At 41.2% G+C, this 24,382-nt stretch overlaps 1 protein-coding gene across 8 annotated transcripts; it reads right to left on the bottom strand.

Moving 5' to 3' along the window:
* Positions 1-2,644: 2,644 nt before the first annotated feature.
* Positions 2,645-24,368, bottom strand: cpt1ab (carnitine palmitoyltransferase 1Ab (liver)). 8 transcript variants are annotated; one of them, XM_069528924.1, is made up of 20 exons: positions 24,236-24,368; positions 21,829-21,931; positions 17,207-17,371; positions 16,211-16,353; positions 14,667-14,838; positions 13,896-13,997; positions 12,795-12,932; positions 12,536-12,613; positions 11,895-12,002; positions 11,184-11,271; positions 7,817-8,012; positions 7,148-7,336; positions 6,947-7,052; positions 6,647-6,763; positions 6,190-6,354; positions 5,431-5,562; positions 5,166-5,318; positions 4,765-4,878; positions 4,500-4,592; positions 2,645-4,395 (listed from the first exon to the last, which is right to left on the bottom strand). In XM_069528924.1, exons 3-20 carry the CDS (start codon positions 17,345-17,347, stop codon positions 4,312-4,314), a joined length of 2,319 nt encoding a protein of 772 aa, XP_069385025.1. In that variant the 5' UTR covers positions 17,348-17,371; positions 21,829-21,931; positions 24,236-24,368; the 3' UTR covers positions 2,645-4,311. The 8 variants fall into 8 exon arrangements, with proteins under 8 accessions (XP_069385025.1, XP_069385028.1, XP_069385027.1 ...); XM_069528927.1 differs by lacking the exon at positions 11,184-11,271 and adding an exon at positions 10,233-10,317; XM_069528926.1 differs by having other exon boundaries at positions 24,245-24,324.
* Between the last annotated feature and the right edge of the window lie 14 nt (positions 24,369-24,382).

Below are 24,382 nucleotides of genomic sequence, written 5' to 3'. Positions count from 1 at the left end.
TCTTTTTATCTGCGAGCCTGCTGACGACTAACATCTCCACTAATTCCACTTAAACCTAATAAAAGTTATTTATAGCCCGGACGAGCACGCGGTGGGAGAGATTCTCAGGGGAATCACATTCAGGTCGACCTCCGTTGAGCTTCTCCTCCTTATACCTTCCTCTCCCGCTGCCCCTTGGCTGAGCTCCACCTTGAGGCCCTGCTCCTTGAGCGCAGTGAGACAGGTGCAGCTGGCCGCAGACACGCACGGTCCCTCCACGCCAGCCACCGAGCTCACCCTCTCCGCTTACACCCTCCACTCAATCGCTGAGATTCAGATGGTGCTTCTTTTTTTTTTTCTTTTTTTTTATCTGGGTGCAGTTCTAAGTCAGATGAAATTCACAAGACATACTAACGTGGCTCCATGGTTTGTGAGGTGATGAAGTTACAGTGTTAGAGGCCGGAGAGGTTCCGAGGACAGCAGAGGTTAGAGAGCCAGCGTGCAGGGTCATTTTGTGTGCAACACCTTAAATGACCTTTGAAATGTTCATGTTTTCAGTTAATAGAAGAATAAAAAGTTTGATTTTCAACTAGAATGGAACTTGGGAGAGCCTCCACCAAGGCCCTACAGTCCCCTCATGACACCACGTTTTATTTTGCTAGATCCAGATTTTTATGTGGATCAGCAGCTCGTAAATATCTACTTAACATGATCCATGACCTATTCTCTGAGAAGTCATTGAAAATGTTTAAAAGGGACCAACAGTCTCCTTAAATCCCATCAAGCCAAACCAAATTACACACAGAGAAACAAAGCAGTCACCTTAAGATGCCTGATTTGTTTCATCAAGATCCGTGAATTTCTTTCTGGAAACAAAAATGTTCAAAATCTTGGATCTGTCCAAAAATATAAAGGGATAGAAATTTAACAAAATAAATTCCCCCCAATACTTTTATTTTGCAAAGAGCATCTTCCCCTGAGAGGTGAACTTTAATGTGAAATACCTGCGTATCAACAATAACTTCCAGGAAAATGTCGAAACATTCAGCCGCAGGACAGTCGTCCACTGAATCAACGTAAACCCAATTACTCTGGGGCAGAACTGGGCCTTATTACGTAAGTCGTCGAGCGGAGAGGGGGAAAAACAAAGTGTCCTGCCAAGACCCGAATCAAGAACGACACGACCCATCAAACTACAGTAGCTGCAATGAGAGCAGTGTGTGTCTCCGCTGTGAACAGCCACTGGTGAACGTGAATGAAGAGCTTAGAAAAGCGGAAACACTGGCGCCCCTCGTCTTCTTTCAGGGTGTTTTGGAGCAAGTGGCACGGTGAATTAAACCGGTGACAAGCGGAGGCCGCAGATTCTCTACCAAAGTCTACTTTTAGAAAGTGCAAGTCAAAGTTTTAGGTTTCAGCGTCTGCTCCTGAGTGAATGGGTTTTCCAGCTTGCCAATTAGGTGTACAATTTAAAGGCTTGTTGTCCAGGAGCCAGTCAGTTGAAGACTGTCGATTATGCTGTATGGATTTGTCCTACTATGCCTGTCTTGTGGTTTGAATGGAGGCTTTTAGCTTTACATCATCAAAGATTTCTTCACGCACACAGAGACAGAAGACACGTCACGGTTTTGATAAAGAAGTAAAAATCAAACATGTACGAAAGGGCCGGACCGAGCGGCTCAAAGTGCAGGTTCCCAGAGCACGAGGAGTAAGCAGACCTCAGGAATGCAGTCTGGAAATGTTAGCCTGCTATCGGAAGCCCAGGGCAGGGTGACATCGGGGCGGGTGTACCACTCTGTGGAGGTGTGTGTGTGTGTGTGTGTGTGAGAGAGAGGGAGAGTGAACAGGAGCAAGAGGCAAACTATCACATGTAATCACTTCCTGCCCACGGCTTCCTTGGAAATCTGTCACCTCGCGATGACTTTAATTTAAGTTAATAGCTGAATACGCCGCGAGCGGCCCCAGAGGAGGGACTTAATCCCCTCTGAGAAATGGAGGTGGCCCCTCGGTGGCATCCGCTTGAGCCCGACCACCTGGCAAAATGGCAGGCTTCAGCTTCCCTCTGACCACCGAGCCAAGTCAGGAAATATCTCATTGTCACATTAGAACCGGTTTCAGGAGGTTTACATGTCGTCAGAGCTAAGAAAAGCTGATAAACCAACCTGTGACACCGAATCGGCCTCATCACGTGGATGAGGGTCGAGCTCCACTATTTAAAATCAAAGCTTCTTCGTGGTGCAGCATCTTTGTGCTTCACAATTGACGATGCAGTTTTCTGTAGTTAATCCTCTAAAACTAAATTCACTGAGCTACTAAATAACTTACTCAGGTCATTTTATCACCAAGCTCAACACAGATTGAAATTTTAACATTAAGAAACCTTTTGGTTCATCTGACTGACTCAAATCGTATTATTTTAATTCACTCACTTACTTTATCGCCTCTATTCTTTATGATATATTTTATTATCTATTCAAAATGAATTATGTTTATATCAAAACATTTTTAACTTGTAATTATTTTATATATTTTTTTGAAATGGTCATAAGCTTTTAAAACCCTTTTTAGTTTTTCATTATCAGCATTTTAGTTTTCCCTCTGCTCATCTGTCATTTGGGAAAGTTAAGAAGTTTAAACAGATCAGATCGTAAGTGAGAGATGACGCAGCTGTCTGACATTCACTTTATTGTTGAAACTTGTTTTGGTGTATCAGCTGCACGTCCTTTTTTTTTTTTTTTTTTTTTCATCTTTAAAATAAAAGGCAAACATATACAGCTTCATCTTCAAAAACCATGCAGCGAAAAACATGACACTTACCGAGATAAAAAGTCATACAACTACAACAAGTCAGCGATAACTCAAGTGTGATGTCAAAAAACCCCCAAAAACCATCAGCAAAGCTCCACATTCAGCTGGTGAATACACATCTCCAAACAGTTTGTCGTGTGAACAGAGAAGTTAAAACGTGGAAAATAAATAATGTGATGAACCTGACAACATACACAGAACAAAACAAAATGTATTCCTACATGACAGCCTCTCCTCTTCATAAGGAGCAAGAGAGACAGTGATTTCCTATGAAGAGATGCATCAACCCACTAAGCAGTTCTGAACTTCACCTGTGACACCACCGTACTGCAAAGACAGCTCCGTTAACTTTGCTGATAAAATTGTATTTATTCTATATTGATCTGACAAAAGGCTTCTAGGTAGGTGGATGAGAATTTGTTAGTTTGAGCTAAACAGCCCGTCTCTAAGTGCACGACAGTGTTTCAAGTAGTTTTTCCACTTTTTGATTTGAAGGGCGACATCACATTCACCCCGGTCACACACTCGCACACACACTTTAACAGCAAGAAAAAGTTATTCTACCCACTGCGTCGCCAAGGTCAGACGGTTTCCTACTGCATCTCAACTTCTCCTACACGCCAGCGTAAGCACCAATCTTCCAACGCCGCAGCCAGCACCGTACAATACTAGGCCGAGTAAGTAAAACCTGAGTATGAAAACAACAACAACAAAAAACCCCACACGCACAAACACAATCTGCCTTTGTCGCTACGTCATTAAACCATATAGCAGTTAAAAGGAACAACCTGTGCACCGGAGCCGGGGAGGCAATGCAGAGCCGTTGGTCGGACACCGTGAGCAGCTCTCTGTCGTCTGTATCAGATCAATGCGGAATATTTATAATTCTTGTAAATATACATCTGTAGTTTCCCTTCAGTTGATGGGACACAACTGCTCCGGGCCTCAGTGTCTAAACAAAGCCGTGTAAAACTGGTGGACACAACACAACATGCAAATCTGTTAAACTTTACATCAGGTTTGCTGTTTGGCCAATTACGTACGACTCGGGTGCTTCGATCGAGGAGCAAGAAGAAATTTAAAAACTCAAATTAAGAACTGATAGGATTTTTTTTGAAATGGGGACGAAAAAAAGATAAAAATATTGCATCTCTCAGGTTAATCTGGAATTTAAATATGGGATGATGCAACTGTCTCTTACGTAATCTCAGTTTAGATTGACTAATATTCTTCTCCCTTTCAGCCCTTTTTACACAAGTCATATTAATCTATGTTAGGTATGAGTGTTAACAGTTCTGTAAATTACAACTGTGCACAACCCGTACTTTACCCCAGTGAGTCTCACCCCGCCTGTATATACATTACACATAAAAGCATCACAAATATTGACAGTAATGTTTTCAATCATCCTCGCTTGTGTAACATCACTTATAGCTTTAAAATAATCCCAAATCCAACATTTGATTCTGTACAAGTATGCAGAAGAATATGTTTTGCTAAGAACAACGTTCCTATGTGGAGTGAGGATCACTTGGTTTTCTTGTCGAGCTGAAAGAGATCCAGGATTTCCAACATGGCTCGTTTGATGTTGCCGCCAAAGCGGTGCGAGTCCTAAAGATGAGGAGGAAAGAAGATTGACAAAAGGTTTTTATGTGAAATGAAATACAAAGAATAATGAACAGAGATCTGAGCTTGGGTGGAACAGGTGAACTTACAGTTTCAGGGCTTGAGCGTTTGCTGGAGATGTGGAAGTTGATGAGGTTCTCACCAACAATGATGTAGGAGACACCGTAACCATCGTCAGCCACCTTATGGACACGAGAGGAAAAGGAGGTGAGAACAACTTCAATGTTTCTTTGCAAATAAACGTATTTCTGACATGTGCATGTGTTGCAGATGCTTTATTTCTGCAGTCCAGATAGAAACTGTGTTTTTCCACTATGTCTTTAAAAGTTCCTGTCAAAACTGATGAGAACTCACCGGACCGAATCCACCACCGGACGACACGTACTCCGGGTGTCTGACCAGGTCGAACAGGTCGACCTGCTGCAGAGGAGTCTGACTGGTGGACAGCCTCCACGGCTCAGACAGGACCTGAACATTAAAGTGGGATATTTTAATTCACGAGTAATCTCGGGTTTTAAAGGTGGGTTTTTGAAATCTTTAAAAATACCCCTTTCCAATATATTCCCTTAATAATTAGTCAAATAAACACTAGTCATTAAAAACGCCTCCTTAGCCTTGACCTGGGTTGGACAAAAGCCACCAAGACCCACTCAGGTCAAATGGACAGTATGTCATTAATGGGGTAAATCTACAAGTGTCATTGTCGCAGCTTTCGGAGCAGAAATCTCAGAATCATGCGCAGCAGCAGTTCATACCCCTTTGAGGAAAGCCGAGTCTTCTCCCAAGTATTTCGACACCACGTAGAGACAGAAAAGGTGGCGATCGATGCCCTGTCCTGTCATAGCCAGGCGGTACATGTTTTGGTGCTTCTCTGCTGCCAGCTTGAGCAAGTTAAGGCGTTCTTCTCTCTTAACAGACAGGAAAAGAATTAGATGGTGAACAACCGAAGAGCATGGCACCGTTGTTCTAATCAACGACTGAAGGCAGCACAGTAACCTGATGTGAGATGTGTGGACTTACTGTCTCGTCTTTAATCATGGCTTGAACAAAGGCACAGGTTTCCATCGTACAGGAGCGCACAGTTTCTGTACGGCCCTCACGGAACAATCGCGTCATGGAGGCTTCGTACGTCAGGCAGAACTTCCCTTTGTCCTGCAGAGTTCATGGGTCGGGATAAAAAAGAGACACCACGGGAGATTACTTGACCAAGAGGAGCACAATGACACAGACTTCCACACTCAAACTGCCGTTAGCATCTGAAATTGTTCAATTACTACACTAACATTCATGAACTTGTGCTGTGTTTTATTTAATTTTGAATAAATTGCGAAGCTAAACAGAAAGTTTCAGCGTCAAACCGAAGCTGAACAATGTTTTCATTTTATCATTCACTGTCAGGATTTGAGCATCTTCTGTCTTGTGTTGTTCAGCCATGATGTGATCGCCCTCTGCTGGAATTTCAAAACAGTGTTTCTGCATTAAGCTTCGTCCCTGTTTTATCTTTGAATGTTAAAAACCCTGAATTATAGAACTTCTCTATGCTTACATGTTGACAACTGTATTTTTCTGTGGGACAATATGCCTGCATTCAAAATCAATTGTTTCTCTAAACCATTGTAACAGCACAGAGTAAAAAAAAAAAAGGTAAACCACTTCAACAATTGGTTTATTTAATACACCCCCAAATAAAAGTAAATATCACTAAATGTCATATGAATAAATACACAAGTGCTCAGACAGAGTCACGCTTTGAGACCCCAGTGGGATGAGTGTCCTCACCCTGTAGTGGGCGAGCTGCAGGGCGATCTGGATAAAGGCGTCAGGACTTGTGCGGCACTTCTTGATCAGACCCTTGCCAAAGTCAGCGAAGGGGATAATGTGACAGTCCACGTCATCCGCCAGAGTCTGGGCTAACGTCAGAGAGCTCTGGATGGTGTCCTGGCACTAGAGGAAGTCACAGAGTCGTCTGTTAGATGAACTGATAACACAGTGTTGTTATAAAGAAAGCTATTGACTGTGTAACTGCTCATACTGACACGACTCATGTTGATTCCACTTTTTAAATATGAAATTACACATTAGCCAAACGTGCATCTATAAATCTTTTACATCAAATTAAATAATGAAAAACTAACACTGGTGCACATAGTTCACGCTACCAGCAGGGGGAAGCCTAGGCTTGTGAATATCTTATGCAGACTTGCAGTTTGACATCATGAGGCTTTAACAGTCTTACTTCAGCAGTGATGTCCCACTGCAGCCTCTGAGGACCTGGCAGGTTGGGGTGGGGCTCCCCTTTGCAGTGACCAGTGTCAGAGTATCCCAGCTTCAGAGGGTCCATGGAGAGAACGTGCTGCAAAAACAGTCAAATTTTTTAATAAGACAAGAAAATTATGAACATCTATTTTCTGTCTTTAAGGCTTAAAGTTACATTTAGTTAAGTTAAATCTTCATCACTGTTGCCGTTCCTCAAAAGTTGCTGTCAGGCAAAAAGTCACAGAACTGATTGAAGCTGGTTTAAACGACGCTGACGTACCTCCCACAGATGACCAATGATTGGAGCATCAGCCCAGGAGTGCTCTGCGTTCAGCCCCATGGTGCCATTCTTGAAAACGATCAGGTTAAAGGATTTGTCAAACCACCTGAATGAAAACAATTAACACACATTTAATTATATTTATCAATAAACCTTTGCACACACACAGTTCCCAACATTCCTCAGGTTCATCTGTCCCACCTGTCGTAGCAGTTTCCATGCAGCAGGGATTTGGCGTAACGGTCCAGAGACTTGACGGGATTGTCTGAGTCGTAGCGCTGCTCGGTTTCATCGAGGGTTACAAAGAAGGCGGCCTTTTCAATGGCGTCTAGAGACTGCTTGTTCTTACCACGACTGAAGAAGGCCTCGCGGGCTTTTGCCCAAGGGGTCCTGTAAAATATTAAAGAAGAGAAGATGAGTGACTTCTAGACACAACCGAAAGTGTCAGTGCAGGGGATATTGAAATTGGAAATTTGCATAACTTGTATTTTACTGTTGCATTAGGCAGATGTGAGGTTTCAGTTTGTTCATTATCTTAATTTCTGTATGTGCCACTGAGAACATTAAAATTATATTACAATTACAATCAATTTACATTGTGTCATATATTGACACAATGTAACTGCCCAAATACAGTTGTACTGCATTAGTCAGTCCTGCTTGCGATGGTCATACACAGATAACAGTATACACTCAGTACACTATCGCTGCATGACTGTTTAGCAGGATGCAAAGTAACCGAATGAATTAACTGTCAAATATCACAGCAAAAGATGTCCATCTATGCAAAGTATATCTCCACTTCCTGTCATGTCACGGCAATGTTAATGCAAATTATGTGGCCGCAGCTCACTCCCTTTCACCACCCACCTGTCCCCTGCAGTAAGTGCAGCTAGTCTCTCCTCTCCCGCCTGGGGCTCGGAGCTGTCTGCCAAGATCCTCTCCATCTGCTGCTCGATCTCCCGTGGCAACAGCAGCCGCCCATCATAAAACATCCACACTTTGTAGAAACGGCCCTTGTGGTACACAGCTATGTGTTTGCTCTCGTTCGTGTGCTGGAGGATGTCTGGGAGAGACGGAACACAGGTCAGGGAAGGGGCAATAAAAATGGAGAAGTCAAATATAGAAAGATGACTGGAGGGTGTCATCAGGGAGAGTAGATTTCTGTGTTTGTACATGTTCCTGTATTTTGGTGTAGCTGATCATTTCTAATGGAACGTGGCTTAAATGTTTTGGCTGCTAATATTATTATGGGGGAAAGTGAGCCATAAGGTGACAGCTCAAATATGAACATCACAGAATTATAACAGGTATAATTCTGTGACGTTCATATTTGAATTCTCTCTTGTAAAATATTGTGATCGAAAATGTGTTGAGGGCAAAAAAATACTTATTTTTGGGCAGGCTTCTTTTCTTGTTGCAATCATTTGAAGGGCAAAAATCACAATTCAATTCAGAAGTGAAACTACATGATGGGAAATGACTATTTGGTTTAAAAAAACAGCTTGAAATGGGAGGTGCAGGAGGTGAAATGAAAAGGAAAAGTCATTCAGGAGAAGAGGTGGTTCGGGACACAATGAATCGAGGCAATGTTTGTTTGAACAGCTCTATGCACAACCAAGCAAAATCAATTCAAAAAAAAAAATGTTTGCATCTCTGGTTTATACGTGTGGCATTTGTTTTGTTGATGCTCATAATTGTTCAAACAAGTATTACCTCGCTAGAGGCAGCATGAAGGAAGGGATGCTTGCACTAAGAACAAACCCAAGAAAAACAACCTCGTATCCAGGTCATGCTTAGCCCACTGTTCTTCCTCACCTCCAGACAATGTCAATATGAAAAAAACTCCACTTATGCATTACCAACTTCCATCTTTCAAAACCTGCGAATGCAAACTAGTACAACCTGGTGGGTCAATTCAAACTCATGTCAGAACATTTGAATGTTATTCAATTCTGTACTGCAAACTAATAACAATGAGTAACTGAAGAGTGACTGAATCACTGTCACTGTTCACCTCTGCTCTCAGCCTGGGCTACTAAGCAGGATGTCAGGTTCATCCCTGGTTTTTCATTCCTACAAAGCTGGTTTAACCAAGATAAATCACCATGGTAACTGATGCTGCTTTAGAGCAGGTTAAGTTTGAGATAACCGATCAAAACCTGTCAAGACCTCAACTACTAAACCAATCAGATCACAGGAAAAAAGGCATTCTCCACGTGTTTCATGTGAGAGACTATGTGAATCTATTATGAGTATTCATACTTAAACTCATGTTTCCCAATTTCCATTTTAAATAGTTCACAATAGACTACTTCTCCTCTCTGCTTGGCAGCAGTAACAGTCGGAAACATGTTTTTTTCAGGGTCATAGGAACAGGTTCTTGATCAGACAAAAAGACTAAAATACTCAAAGAGACATATTAAAATTCCTCTGCTCGTGTTTAGTATATCCTTAATCTTACTTTAAAAATAAAAAAATATTAGAAAGTGCTTCATCTTTTTAACGTTCTAGATATGTTGTTTACTTTTCACCTTTTTAAATCTTATTTTTGAATGTCGCTCTAACCACATTTCCCAGCAGGCATCAGCGTTTCCTCTCACATCAAGTGAAATTCTTTGTTCATAGCTCTGACAACGTTGCTGCTGATTTAAGTCTCCGCCTCTTCCACGAAAATGTACTTGTAACCAGAGGGTTAACAGAGCACGTTGATAACCAGCCTCGTAGTGCAGGTTATCTAGGACGTTAGGCTCAGTGAAGCCAGATAAGAAAAGATATCCTGGGGGTGTTGAACTTGCTTTATAGTACAGTGCCTCAGTTATGTATGCGTTGTGTCATGGGGCTTTAATGTCAAACAGGTCCTCGTCTTGGTTATAGAAGATATGTTACATCATAAATTAGAAATCCTTTCCATATTGTTTTTCTTCATCTGCAAACTCAGATAGAAGCTTCCAATGAGCATCACCCAGAAGTAAAGGTGATTGTTGTATTTCAATATGTAACTCGCGCACAAATATTACTCTGATGGCGAATGAATACAAGCCATAGCCGAGTACTCTTTGACATTCCCAGTTCTTACCTAAATGCTATCGCTGTATCAAACTCAAACACTAGAATTCAGTCACATGCAAATTAGTTTAAAACATGTGCATAGACCAGAACACATGCATTATTAGTTACATCATGTCCAATTATCAAACAGACAAACAATATGTCCGAAGCAGAAGTAGGACATTCTGTAGGAGTAGGAGTAAGTGGAAGAGGCAGCGTTTGCTAAAGACTCTACCTGTGTCTACACCTGGCACACGACTGGTGTTGAACATACGCTCGTATTGGGCTGAGCACATGGGAATAGTGTGTAGGAGCATGAGCTGAAAAGCAAAAGGGGAGAGTCAAACACAAAGATGACAAACTAATTCACTAAAAAAAATCCCAAGAGAGCAGCAGAAGACACACATGGAGGAGCATGGATGAAGTGGAGGGGAAGCGATGAGGGTTGGTCTGAGAAGCAAGTCTGAGGGAGCAGGAGAGACCAAAGAAAGCTGCTGGGAAAGGAGAAATGGTCCAGAAACCAGTGGTCTGCCAGCTCAATGCCAACAGCAAAACCCTGACGTCACCGTAGAATTTGAATGATAACTTTCAGGAGGATTTTGTCCTGATTAGGATTGGGTACGAAAATCCGGTGCCAATCAACCTACCGGACCGAATCACAAAGCAGATTTCTGTGTCTTTGTAATGAAATAGTTGCCCTGCTTACAGGCAACATAAAAATCACTCCACGTGCCTAGTTAACATTACAAAGTGTATTTCACATGAAATATTTCTGACACTGAAGAATAGCATATAGTTGGGTTAGGTGTTACCAAGAGTTTAACATGTATTTATTTAGTATACTTTAAACTGTTAACGGTGACCACATTCACTTCCATCTCAACTTCCAAGTAGCCTTAGAAATAAAAAGCAATTCTTATCATCTGCCATCGTTTTGTGGAAAAAGTATTTCTTCTATCGATTTAGCACCGGTGTCGATGCTACGATACCCAACCCTAGACCTGATGAAACCAATCTGAATATTTCTATCGATGAAAGAGAATAAGATGCAGGACTGTTTCTGGGCTGTGCTGTAGAGAATGAGTGGAGTCAGGGTTTCCAATGGATGTTGCCATGGCAGTGTCTAGGGTCACAAGGTGGGTGGGGTGGGGTCAGAGGGCACGACGAAGATGTGCCCTCCTCTTACCTGTCTCCAAACCAGGGATGCGGGTGGTGTTAAACATCCGCTCCCACTGAGCCGAACACAGAGGAACCTTGTTCGCCAGCAAGTATATCTAACGCAGTGTCCGACACAGCGAAAGGGACAAAACAGTAACAGAGACAGTCCAATGTAAGTGTGCAACAGAGCAAGCTCATGCATTGTTGTTTGTATATATGCATATAATCAAGAGATAGGTATGTGTGTTTATGCAACATGTTGTAGAGTGTGTGGAAAGGTAAAAAAAAAAAAAGAAAACAAATTTGCACTGAAGCATCATGCAGAGTCATAAAGGAGAAGGACTGACAGAGGTGCAGGAGAAACGATGATCCTACTGGGTGTCAGTAAAAATCAGCAGTATTCATCAGGTGTTACTCATCAAGCTTCACACAGAAAACACTCGTGAGTTCACGGCTGAACTTTCTGCTGCTGTGGACAATGTCAACAGTCTACATCATCACAGGGGAAATGCTAGAGAACTTCAAGCGCGCAAGAAAAGGTTGTGAAAGATAAGCAGCTGTCATTGTAAACTTTAAAGACAAACACAACTATCAATCAATAGAAAATAAAAATGAGTTAAACATTTACCTGAGGTTTGATACGGTCAAACGTGCACTTTATCACAGCTCGAACAATGTTTATAGATTAACAAAAATCATTAAAGAAGAGAAAGACGACAGCGATAAGCTCTGTACTCACAGGTTTGATCTGGGCTCTGTCCAGTTTCCTCCTGTAGAGCATGATAGCGTGGATTGCGTTACCTGCCCGGGCAGCCTGGATGGAGGTGGGGAACACGTACAGGAAGTCCTGGAGGAAAGGAATCATAGCATTAAATCAATAATCAAATCAAACAAAATGGTACAACTGTCCTAAAGAGGACATGGGCGTGAGACCTGATCAATAGGACTTGTGAATGCCCTACACAAGGGGTGATGTTTCCGCCCCTGTCTGTTGGTTTGTTTATTTGTCAGCAGGATTAAAACACAAACTACATCATGGATTTCCCTGAGACCTGGTGGAAGGGTGGGACAAAGACAACCTAGGAAATGTTGGCGTTTCAGGATGAAATGCTCATGTTGCTACACATCACCAACAGTGAGGTCAAACAGTTCATAATTAAAAAAGGAGATAATGGCCTTTGTATATAACCATGGATTCAAAGTTGTGTTCAGGTGACTGTGCTGCAAAAGGGTCACAGACACACAATAGTTCAGATATCCAAAGATGTGGGAATTTACTCTGGTGTCCCCAGAAAAACACGAAACACACAGTGACAGAGAATCAATCACAATCTACATGAAGATGCTTCATCTTCAAACAAAAGACAAGCGACATCTTACCATGGCATAATAGTTGCTGTTGACCATGATGGGTCCACGGCCTCTGAGGTAAATATACTCTTCCCACCAGTCACTGACCTACACACAGAGAGAGGGTGGAGAAAGGAAACAGAGGGTGTCAGTATTAGAGTTTGGAGCCGAGTCGAGACCCAGGACCGTGTCCAAAACTGAGACACAAGAGCTGGGAAGAAAGAAAGGGAGAGGAAGCGAGAGGAAGTGGGGTGGGGGTGGGGGGGTAGGGGGGGTCTTTTTGTCTCACATAGTTGGAGGTCCACCACGACTTGAGTTTGAGGTACCACTGCAGCCTGGGTCCCAGGTTCTTCTCAAAGTCTTGAGCCAGGCCATTCATTCGATTATACTGCTCATCATCCATCAGTGGGCGCACTGACTCCAGGTACTGTAAACATAGAGGGAAATAAAGTCACACAGACTGAAGCCACGGGTTTGTTTATTGAACCCATAATTAGTGTGTCATTTACTGTGTTTATGCATGTGTCTGCAGAGCTACAAAGGTCAAGGTCTGCAGCAAAGGAAGTCTCTCTCTCTGGCAGACAACACTGTCTGAAACACCTTGTTAGCATTCCTGGATTGTTTTCCTTAAAGCATCGACGAAACAAAATACTCAACCAATCAGGTGTGTTGAGTACTGTAAGCCACACCCTAAAAGTTTCCTAAAGCACTTCCCCCCCGACCAGAGACTTTTAGGGGGCTGGGGGGGTAAAAAGATTTACCCTGCCATGGATGCACAAGGACATCCTGAAAAGGTTCCTTGTTCCAGGGAAAAGTTTGCGGAATCAAAATACTTCTCACATGTAACAGGTCCGTCTGGTACGACAGTGCACACGCTATCCTTACAGTGGGTACTGTGGTGTTCAAGCTGATTGGGAAGCCTCTGGATACGGGGTATGACATTTCCTGCACGCTCTCTAAGCAGCTGACCAATCGCAAAAGAGTGAGAAGCTAGTTAAGTAAAAGTCTTTAAAAGAAAAAACATTTCTCTTTACTTCATCCTTTAACTAGATCTTGCCCTTGCCTGTACTCCTGCGCTTTTATAATTTTTATCACTTTCGTTCTTATCTGTTTTTATGCATTTTTATGCTTTTATGTTCTTATGTTACTTTAAATTTGTTATCGCATAAGAATTACATTTTTATCTTTATAAACATGTTTTTATTTTGATCTATATTGTATGTAAAGCACTTCATTTCATGTATTAAAAGTTCTATACAAATAAAGTTTATTATTATTATCATATTATAGAAAATCTTTGAACGATAAGACAGTTTTCTTCAAATGCTTTACGGCTTTAATGCACGAGGAACTTGTTCAAACAGGAAATGACATGACAGGTGGAAATTACCCTTCTGCAGGTGTCCTTGACAGAGGGGACAGGTAGCCTTGGCAGCGAGTTCTGGAAACTATAGAGCATGGGCTTCCTGCCAGAGAACACCTTCACTAATAACTGGACAAGTAGAACAGATAAAGGAGAGAGAGAGGGAGGGAGGGAGGGAGGGAGGGAGGTCAAAGGGGTTTAAAGTAGGTTTCACTTGGTAACCAGCAGATTATGAGGCAAAGTGCAAATTAATGACAAGTAGTTTAACAAAAAGGACCAAAGAAGCATACAGCAGCACGTTATATACGAATTTAACAGTTCCTTAATATTCTTTTAAAACCTAAAAGTAAATCAATGTCCTACAGAAATGAATTGTGGGCTTCACATTAAATTCAATTAACAAGTGAAACTAGTGCACAAGATTATATCAATGTATAACAATTAAAACACATAAAAAGGTGTCAATGTCACATTTGGAACAAGTAATTTTTAAGACTTTTTAAAAGTATAATGAAGTAAACTTAAGAGCCACATCAAATACGACAGATAGGAAGGAATATCAGAGTCTGAGAAATAGTTACACTTCATTTTACATTATAATATTTGGTATATCATATTTCAATTTACTTAAGCTTAAAATACAGATTATTATAGACTTTTTAAAACCCTGAACAAACAATTTACTTAAATAATTACAATCAGCCCCTGGAGTCGTAAAGATGTGGGAGCAAAAAAAAAGTGATATTTCCTGATCTGCTCTGAAGTGACTTGAACAGAGGAAGACATTCATTGGCCTACCATCCACAGGCGGGTGGACAAGGACACAGAGCCGTGGCGAGCGTGCATCCAGCCATGCCACGACAACAGGCTTTTCAGGACATTCCTCATTATCATGATTATGGAGACCCACAGGCCCGTGCCCACCAGTACTCCTCCAACTATCCTCTGGCTGTCTGTGGACATGTACCGACTGTGGACGAAGAAGGGGAAACAAAGAAGGTGACACTGGGACAAAGACGCAGCAAATCAACCATGTTTTATACAACTGCACAGTGGAACAATAAGTGTGTCTGAAATTACTACAAAACTAACAAAGAAAAATTATGATTTTCTTATCACCTCACACCTAAAACTGAACCTTATAAAAAACCGGAACCTGAATTCATATTTATGTTTCTGGATAAAGGGACATGGCTTCTTCTTCGTTTCATTTTCAAGCTTCTAAGTGTAAAACATTGTTCACCACAACAACACAACACAAACACTTGGACAATATAAATGTGAAAACTTGCAGTGAGAAAAGTTGCCACTGCTACATCTGAAGTTAGCTTGAAGACTTGAGCAAAAGTATAAGAAGAGACTTTTCTCTCTTCTGTCGAGTACAAATGTAAAACTATGAAGATTTTTAACGAGAAGATTTTTACTAAAAATGTCAGGTTTTAATTCCAGTGCCCTTGAACTTCCTTTTTTCCCAGACAGGAAGCATAAATCTAGTGTTCAACTTTTAAGTATCGCCCCCCTAGAGGTGAAGATATTAACAACGTGACACCCTCCTCTTGATGTATTTATTTCTCTAATAATTTACTCTCATTATAAAATACTTTCACTTGTTCTTGCTATGCCTCTTTTATGTCAACTTCTGTTTAATTCTATTTTATTATTTTCATTCTTCTTATTTTCCTTTATATTTCGTCATATTAAATGTTTTAATTGTCTTTGAATGGCACTAACCTGCATAAAAGGCTCTATATAATAAAGTTTGATTGATTGCTTTCAGAGAATAATACGAGGAACATAAAACAAACCATCCCTGACTTGAGGGGAAAAACGAGAGATGCTTACTGACGCTCAACTTTGTCAGCAAACGTCTGGTGGACATACAACAAAATGTAAATTAGGAATGAGACCATGATGGTGCAACCTCCACCAAGGTCTAATAGTCGAATTAAATTCAATATGCACCAATGTACACACACTCATCCTGATTTATTTAATCAGGATCAAGGATGAGGTAATAATCAAATCAACCACTCCTCAGTCTGTAACTACACCTGGGACTACTGCTCATGGAAAGACCGGTTGCCTCGTAAATACCTGAGACATGTGCACAACTGCATTGATGCAGTAAAAACTCATTCCACTGCCACAGCTATGCATTTCTCATGATGTGGATTTTCCCCCCTTATTCGTTTAGGGACTTACTCTCTCCCACTGTACTAAACTGTGAACAAATAGGCCTGGTCGATATGTCCAGACACGAATACAGCTCTTCTAGATTGTTATAAACTTTAAGTCTTTTGCATGCACGGACAGGGTGTCAAGATGCCAGTGTGTGACCTTACCTGATAGGTATGTGTTGGCCCAGCTTGGCTATCAACCCCAGAGAGGGATCCAGCTGTTGGTATTTATTGTAGGACATGTAGGACACAACCACGACCATGAAGCCAGCAGGGCTGCCCGGGTACACACCAGTCATCACCCCATTCTGTGGAGGGTAAAGAACCGATTAGAATATGGTTTATACGGTAGCTGATTATATAATTTAATTTTACATTAATCACCAACATCTAAACAAGAAGATGAAGGAGTGACAATGCTCACAGGTCCCTGGATTTCACTCAGTGTGACTGTGTGTAACAGAGAACTAGGCTAAAGGCCGGGACACAAGGAACAGGCAGGAGGGATTCCTTCACTGTTTGCATGAGAGCATTTGACCTTCTGGTGTCAGCGAGTGGATATAACCTGGCAAACAAGACTCTGGGTTTTTTTCACACCTGAAAGTCTGGACCAAAGGTTCATGTGTTTGATTCGTTAGTTTTGGTTTCACATTGTACTTTTGGGGGTGCATTTAAGACTTGTCCTGTTGGCATTAACTATGAGGCTGCGTCTGCCTATGCTTGATATTGACTGGTTTGCAGACGGCGGGTGTGTGTGTTGTGGGCATGTTCTCAATGTGGCTCTTGTATGTGCTAACTTTTAAAAATAAAGTCTTTCCTTTTGAATGGAGAAAATTTACTAGTTAACTTTGCAAGTGCAGCTAGTACAGTTAATGTCCTCGTCGTTCAAACTTTATATCAGCAGAGGCCGAGACTACAAGAATCGAGCCACTTCTTTTTCTTCTTCTATTATTTAATACTATCTCCACTCTTCGTCCGAAAGGCCAAATTATTAACCAAAAAACATTAACGTTAATATTCAGTGCAACCAAAACGCCAGACGCTGCCCTTATAGTAGCCAACCAACAGCAAGAGGAAGTAGGTGAAAGGTTAACAAACGTTTCCTGGTACTGTACAGAAACCTCTGGACTTTTTTCTTGCATGAGTCAGACAACCTCGCACCTTGAAGCGAATGAACCTCTTCTTCCAGGAGTGGAGGCCTGAGAGGTAGATCTGGCGCAGAGCCTCGTGGCACAGCTGCAGGTCGATGCCATCAGGGGTGACAGTGAACTGGAAGGCCACCGCCTGGTGAGCTTCAGCCATGGTGACGACTGCTGCACAGGGTCACTGAAAGAAAGACAAGTACAAGATAATAAAGTTAGTGAAGTGGAAGATTAAAGGGCGTTCTTTTCAAAAACACTGATCGACCAATATTTAAAGTTTTGTTGAGATTATCTTTTCTCACTTTGTGTTCATGCAGACGATAGTAACATCGACACTAACCTCAACAACGATCAGATCACAACAAATGTACAACCAACACATTCAAATAAAATCTCAAAATAATTTTCTACTGAATGAAAGTTCCTGTTCGCAGTTCCATGTAATGAATAGACCTCGTTAGGTTGCCTTATTTTCAGGTTTTAATTGGTTCAAACTCATCCTAGTGTAATGGCCCCTGGGTGGGAAAGGATTCTTGTCATTGCAGAGTTTAATGGATGAGTACATACTTATTCACAAACTGTTTTTTAAAAAGACTCTATTGCTCTTGTGTTGTAATTTAAACTTTTTCTTTTCTTTCTGAGACCTTGAGACTGAAGTCTTTTAACTGCAGCTAAGTCATTTGACCATGTCTCAGTGAACTGCGTGAGTCCATCATGTGAGGCAGCACCAAAGCTTAAGGGTATTTCTAAAACAGTAACACCAGATACCAAAGAGAAGCACAAAAAATAATTAAAAACATCACACTGATGGTATCTTGCTACATTCATAAGTGATAGTGATTAACTACCAACATATTAGTGTTTAGCTCTCAAACGTCTGGGAGAACATTGTGAACATTGTTCAATGGGCATTGAGCCAAAGAAGATCATCTCAACATCTCTGAACTGGTTCGACAGGTGTGGTCACATTGATCGTTTCATCATAATGAGATGAGAAAAGCAACTAATATCATTCGTTTTTCCAACAATCAGCCATTTTGTCCAGCTTGTGATCTCAGTCACCAGGGCCGGGTCTAGGCAGGGGCAAGAGGGGGCCTGGCCCCCTCAAATAAATGTTGTGCCCCCTCAAACTAAATCCCCCAAAATATATTAAATTTCATATATTTTTTATTATCTCATGCTTCTCTCCTCCGCTCCACTTCTTAATGTCTTAATGTCTTGCTTGCCCCCTCAAATATAAAATATATCAAGTTGTTTCTCATGTCATGTTTCGCACAATGCCCCCTCAAGATTTGTGGCTGCCCCCTTATACATGCCTGTCTAGACCCGGCCCTGTCAGTCACTGTAGGAAAGTCAGTCTTTCTAGCTCATGAGTCTTATTGATGATTCCATGGAAATGTTTCAGTCTGCAAATATGTTCCTTCAGTGGCAAAAATACAATCATGATTCTTCTAACAGAATTCACTCCGATACATAGGAAAAAGTGAAAAAGAATGTTATAAAAACAAATTCTCCTATTGTTGATTAGTTATCTTATTTGATTCTTTCTTTCTATTCTTCTATTCTATATGAAAGTGCTTGATGGGTTGTGGTTTCACCACACTTTGCAGTTTCCTGGTGAAGAGAAGTAAGAAATTCCAGTATATGGTATTATTTCATTAGGTTTCATAATAAAACCTCATGTTTGATTAATTTCAAGAATAGTTCGCGGAACTGTAAATATCTGTCAAATAATGCTTCTGCAAATTCTATTAGAGTCTGAAAGCTTCGCGGGTCATGTGTTCTTCTACATTTCACAAGAGTAAGAAGCAAAGGTGCCTTTATTCATCCACTGATTTAAAATTCATACAATTTGGTTTAAATACTACATCATTTGCAAAACATCTACACAGATTTAACTGCGTCATGATGTCCAACCGTGACTAAGGTTAAAAACATGAGACGGCTCAAGTAGTCCTGGTTTAATTATTGATCTTTTGTGACCCCCCCTATCGTCGCTTGTGCTGGGTTGTTCTCATTCCATTTGAGCAATTGCATTTGTTTGAACAATGTTTAGGTGCTATTTAAAATTAAATGAAAGTATAATGGTGTGGGGCACAGATGTCAGAGTGGAACACATGTATCGAAACACAGGAAAGCCCCGTGGGAACTGACTTTAAGGAAGCAGAGACGGCACAACTGTGTCTATTCCTTATACTAAAATCTACCCTCACCTTTTAGTAATGAAAGAGTTAAGAGAAATACTCTCTCTAGAGGGTGATCAAAGGGTATGAGGCTTTTATTTGTGTGTCCTGTGGGTCCTTATCTTACCCAGGAACTAAGACTACACATCTATTCTCTGCCTTTAATGAACTAGGCAATAAATATGGCCATTAATATTATCAGTATTTCTTGTCAGGTCAGAACTGCACAGGTCTTTCAATCATTTATTGTTCTCAAGTAAAAAGAGTTAAATCCACATGTGCCACTTTAGATGACATGTGAACGAGCTTGTGAAATTAATATAATAATATTAATAATATTACCAGGCTTATCCTTGATGGATTATTACAAACCACCAGCTGGATGATGTAACTATTGGTTGTCACGTTGGTGTTGCATTCAAATGCTGTCGGATATGGAACCACAATGTGAGCATACGAATAAATCAATCACCTAAAACGCATGAGGAAGTCCTACATTGATTTAATCGAGTTGCTCGTGAAAGAAAATGACGTCCTCACGGTTAAGTTGGGGTTAAGCACGTCATGATATTGCATTTTCACTGCTGCAGCAACGTTTCTCCTGGAAAACTCCCATTTATCCCCTGAGAGGCAATTATTTGTATGTGTGTTTTTTTTTTTGCAAAGTCTACTTTTTTCATTTGATTCAATGAGAGCACTCTGGAAGCAGGACACGTCTTTTCTGCGCTTTCAGTCGTCAGGCAGCAGCAGCAGCAGCATCCACAGCTCGGCGCTTCAGTCCCTTCCCCCAGCATCACATGATCCGGGCCTGTGCTGCAGAAACTAGGGGAAAGGTCGCAGCGCTCCGCCGCTTGGATACCGGTAAAACTAGAAACGTAATCCTCGTATGGCTGCGTGTACGTCCCATTGTGGCTCTAATGGAGCGATACAAAAACACTGCGTTTGTTTTGGACACTGGAGAATAAGCGTGTGTGTGTGTGTGTTTTTTCTTCCTCAAACCAGACGCAATATGCTGTGTTACTTTAATTAACCAAACCACCTCCCCTCACTCCCTCTCTCCCCCTCTCTCTCTCTCTCACACACATTATTGTGTATCACTATGACTCAGAGTTTAAAACACCACATCATTAAACTTCCATCCACAGGTCGTCACAATAAAAACCAACATGAAACATCCACATAGAGAAACACACACTCGTCACACATGTAGGTTAAATGTGTCTGCTGTTACATGAAGTGTCCCGCCCACGTGGTCGGTGTGAAATGAGGTCGGAAGTGTGCAACCCCCCCCCGGTGTCAATAAAGCTTTATTTTATTGATTTGATCAGAAATAACACTACATGTAAACAACGGTGTTTTCGTTGATGTTGTAATTAGGCTCTAACAGAAGGGAAACCATGACAACCAGCTTTTACTGACCTTCACTGACAGGTGACACCTGCACTCACTCACACACACACACACCTTTATACACTTCTTTTATTTAACTACTCTCACATATCAGATACACACACAGCACAGTGTAATACTTCTTATAGCTGGAGTTGCTTTTGTATTGTGATAGATCTGCCAGCGTGTTGTCAATGAATGACCTTTACTTGGACTTTTACCTACATTCGTGACGTGTGGAGGATGACACCTATACCTGGATCCTTCAACATGACAACCAGGGTCAATGTTTGCATGTGTGTTTAAACCAACACCTTTGTACAATCAATGTATTTCCACATATTTAAAGCTTCCTGGCAACAGCTCACAGCGTCAAGATGAGGAAACATCCTGCGCGTCATGTAAACACGGGAGCAGCTTTTACGCACAGCGAGCGCAGCCCACTGACACTGACGGAAACTACGCAGACACAGCTTTCCACCAGGATTTCTTGAACTTGCCAACGTCCCCCCCACCTACTGTCCCTGCAGCCATATTTGCACGACTACTTCCAAAAAAACTGCAGAGACACTCGGGGATTCCTGGAGCCGCCCTGAGACCCGCAGAGGAAGAGGATAACGATTTGTTTTACTCACCGGCTCTTTGTGTTATCAGCCTGAGAGCGCACAGCGTCGTGTTTGGACGAGGACGTGGCACGGCCCGAGTGTCGGCGAACACTGCTGTACACTGTGCATGAATGAGAGCACAGACTTGTATACACCGCCACACTGCCTGCCCCCTTTTCTCTGCGTCACTTTTCTCTCCTACAACAAAAACGGGTCATGGTGGAAAGAGCGCCCCCACGTGGGTTACCCGCGCTACGGCAAAGGTTGTGGGAGGACACCGGGTTAAATGCGGTGGGGAGGACAAGACGCATTGAGCATTTGTCTGTACACAGTGTACCAGGGTGGAGGAGCCGTAGACAACATTATTGACTTCTGTACAAATACAATGAAAAATATGTTAGATCCTTGAATCATTATCTGAGAAATTGGAGAAAATGTAAAAATGCAGTGTTGAAAAATCAAACCTGGATCTGCTCTTTTATCCAGAAACACGTTCTTTCTTTACTCATGTCCCTTCCTTCAACCAAGTTTTGTGGAAGTGCGTTCAGCGGTTTTTGTGTAATGCTGCTGAAAAACAAACCAAAACAATAGACAAGGGTCAAAACATTGTCTCTGAGCAAGAAAATCATGTATTCCTGCTGGTCGAGTGTGTTGTATTGTACTAGGATATAATTGTGGATGTGTGTAAGCATGATGGCAACTGTCATAAAATACTGTCACTGCAAGAACTTATTAGCCACATGACCAACAGGCATTCCCCTCCCCCCAAGTTTAAATCCTCTATTTATCTATCTCCAGACATTTCTCACAGCAGTAATGGTGATGATTCAGACTAATCATAGCAGGGAAAGCACGAGTGTGGTTAACAACATTAATAGAAGCTGCATTCCACTTTCGTGACCCACTTTTAAGGCTTTGTTATGGCTCCTGCTGACTTAGTCACACAAGGACACAGATTGGAATGTAGTCATTGTTAATGTGACAAGTTCAAACAAGGGCTTTCTGCAATTTATTAACAGAGAAATAAACACTCCCTCAAGAGCTTTTTAAAAAGATTAAATTATGGGATTATTTGATGAATAAACACAATCAAACAAACAGAATTACAGATATAAAGAAGATAAATGAATTAATAAAAGCACTGAATGTCTGGATAAAACCATAACACATGCAGGATTGCAAAAAACACGAACAAATAAGAGATGAAGCGTGGTCAGATGTTTATTCATGATGACAATTAAGAGGCTTCAGAAAAGAGATGGGTCTTTAGATATTAATGGAGGTGGAAGATCTTATTTTTTGTGGCAAACTATTCCACAGTTTCGGGTTAAAAAACTGAAGATATTTGATCACCAGCATGAGTGTATGGAGCGGAGAGCACCTGTAGTTTTCTTACTCAGACCTGTTAAATATTTTAAATATTGTGAATGAAAAAGGTAATTTGACAAGGGAAAGTGTTTTTAATCAGAGAATAGATGCCTGCATACGCACAGACAATGTTACACTGAGAAATTGTGATTCGTTTCTGTATTAAATTCAATATAGAGATATTGTTTATGTCACACCCTAAAACAACTGCATGACTTGGATTCAGTTGCACTTTGGGTGGAAACGTTAGTGGAAGATATCCACTGTCCTTGTGAGGTGTACGGGTTAAAGGATTCCACTCCATTGCACTTATTTTGTAAAGACACAACAGCATTGTGAGGTTTTGTCAACAGACCACACCTTGTGGTGTAACAATGACCTCACTGCTACATACAAGTAGTCAGGAGTGCAACACATCATATGACACAATAGAAAATACGTGAGGATCAATTTCAAGCTATCAATTGGCAGAAGAACCTGCTTTTCCAAACTGTTTTAATTAAACTTTACTTAATATATCATGACATTGTTTCCTATGATAATTGGACCTATATTCACCTAAAAAAAACAACAGCAAGTAAAAAAAGAGCTCCTGTAGATCTGGCACTTTTTCTCTATCTCTATTTTTGGAGGCGTGACCTTGACATGATTAGCACATCATAATCAGGCAGCGCTGTTTATCACATTATCTAGTTTCATGGCATAACACACACTTCATTACATAATTATTGTACACCTCATAATGGCTTCATTTGGGTTCATCACATCCATTGTGGCCAGAATGGGGCGAGAGATGCAGCTGAACATTGGCTGAATGTTTTGGGCCTCAATAAATGTATAAATACTGGGATAATAATCAACTTTATTTATAAAGCACTTCTATCAATGCGGATAGAAATAATCATTACCAAACAACTCAGATTAAAATCAGGTATGGATTTCTCGCACAAGCACATTTTGTTGTACTTCTATCCATACAAATAAATAAATAAAAATAAACAATCAGATAAACTAAACACAGTTTGAGGTAAGTTTTAATAATTTAAAATGATAAGTCTCTGTATCATGGATGTGACATGTGATGAAGGTTAAGTAAATGGACTGAGACATTCACTGTTTGGGCTTCACCTCTGTTTGGTTTTTTAAAATGGCGTTTAATTTCGAGATTGTGTTTTTATTGCTTCATTTAATCACTATTATCATTTTATAGCTGTATGTCCAGGGTTGATCCAACAGAGGGCGCAGCGAGATAGTTTTTATATTTCGGGTTAAATTTGACTTTGATCTTTTTTCTTTTTTTTTTACAAACTGAATATACAGTTAAAATGGACTCATGTACTTATGTCGCTTTAATTCCACAGATGTTAAGTTGTTTTACAACACATTTCTATTTATGTCAATACAAAGTTTGAGTGACAGATAAATTAAAAAGTCGTGGGGGAGAGAAGCTGCTTCACTTTTGAATTAAAATGGAGGATTTAATATAAATAAAACTTCTCTCACCGTCTTTACCTCGTCAACCCGGAAGTCAGCCTCCAGCCGTTGCTCTGCTCGTGCGTGCTGCGTGCTGTCACCGGCCTGTCACACACGCGCAGCATGTGGAGCTGGAGGAGGAGGAGGGGGAGGAGGGGGAGGAGGAGGAGGGGGAGG

The sequence above is a fragment of the Paralichthys olivaceus genome, chromosome 7, assembly GCF_024713975.1.
Source record: "Paralichthys olivaceus isolate ysfri-2021 chromosome 7, ASM2471397v2, whole genome shotgun sequence".
NCBI lineage: Eukaryota > Metazoa > Chordata > Actinopteri > Pleuronectiformes > Paralichthyidae > Paralichthys > Paralichthys olivaceus.
The sequence above is the reverse complement of the archived record's forward strand: the minus strand, read 5'-3'. Positions and strand labels throughout refer to the sequence as shown.

Bases quoted from the DNA above. Each gene is read 5' to 3' on its own strand.
- cpt1ab (XM_069528924.1), bottom strand. From the start codon at position 17,347: ATGGCTGAAGCTCACCAGGCGGTGGCCTTCCAGTTCACTGTCACCCCT. The intron at 6,355-6,646 runs GTAAGACTGTTA...GACTTCCTCTAG, and splicing joins AGTGGGACATCACTGCTGAA to TGCCAGGACACCATCCAGAG. The intron at 5,319-5,430 runs GTAAGTCCACAC...CTGTCTGTTAAG, and splicing joins CCATGATTAAAGACGAGACA to AGAGAAGAACGCCTTAACTT.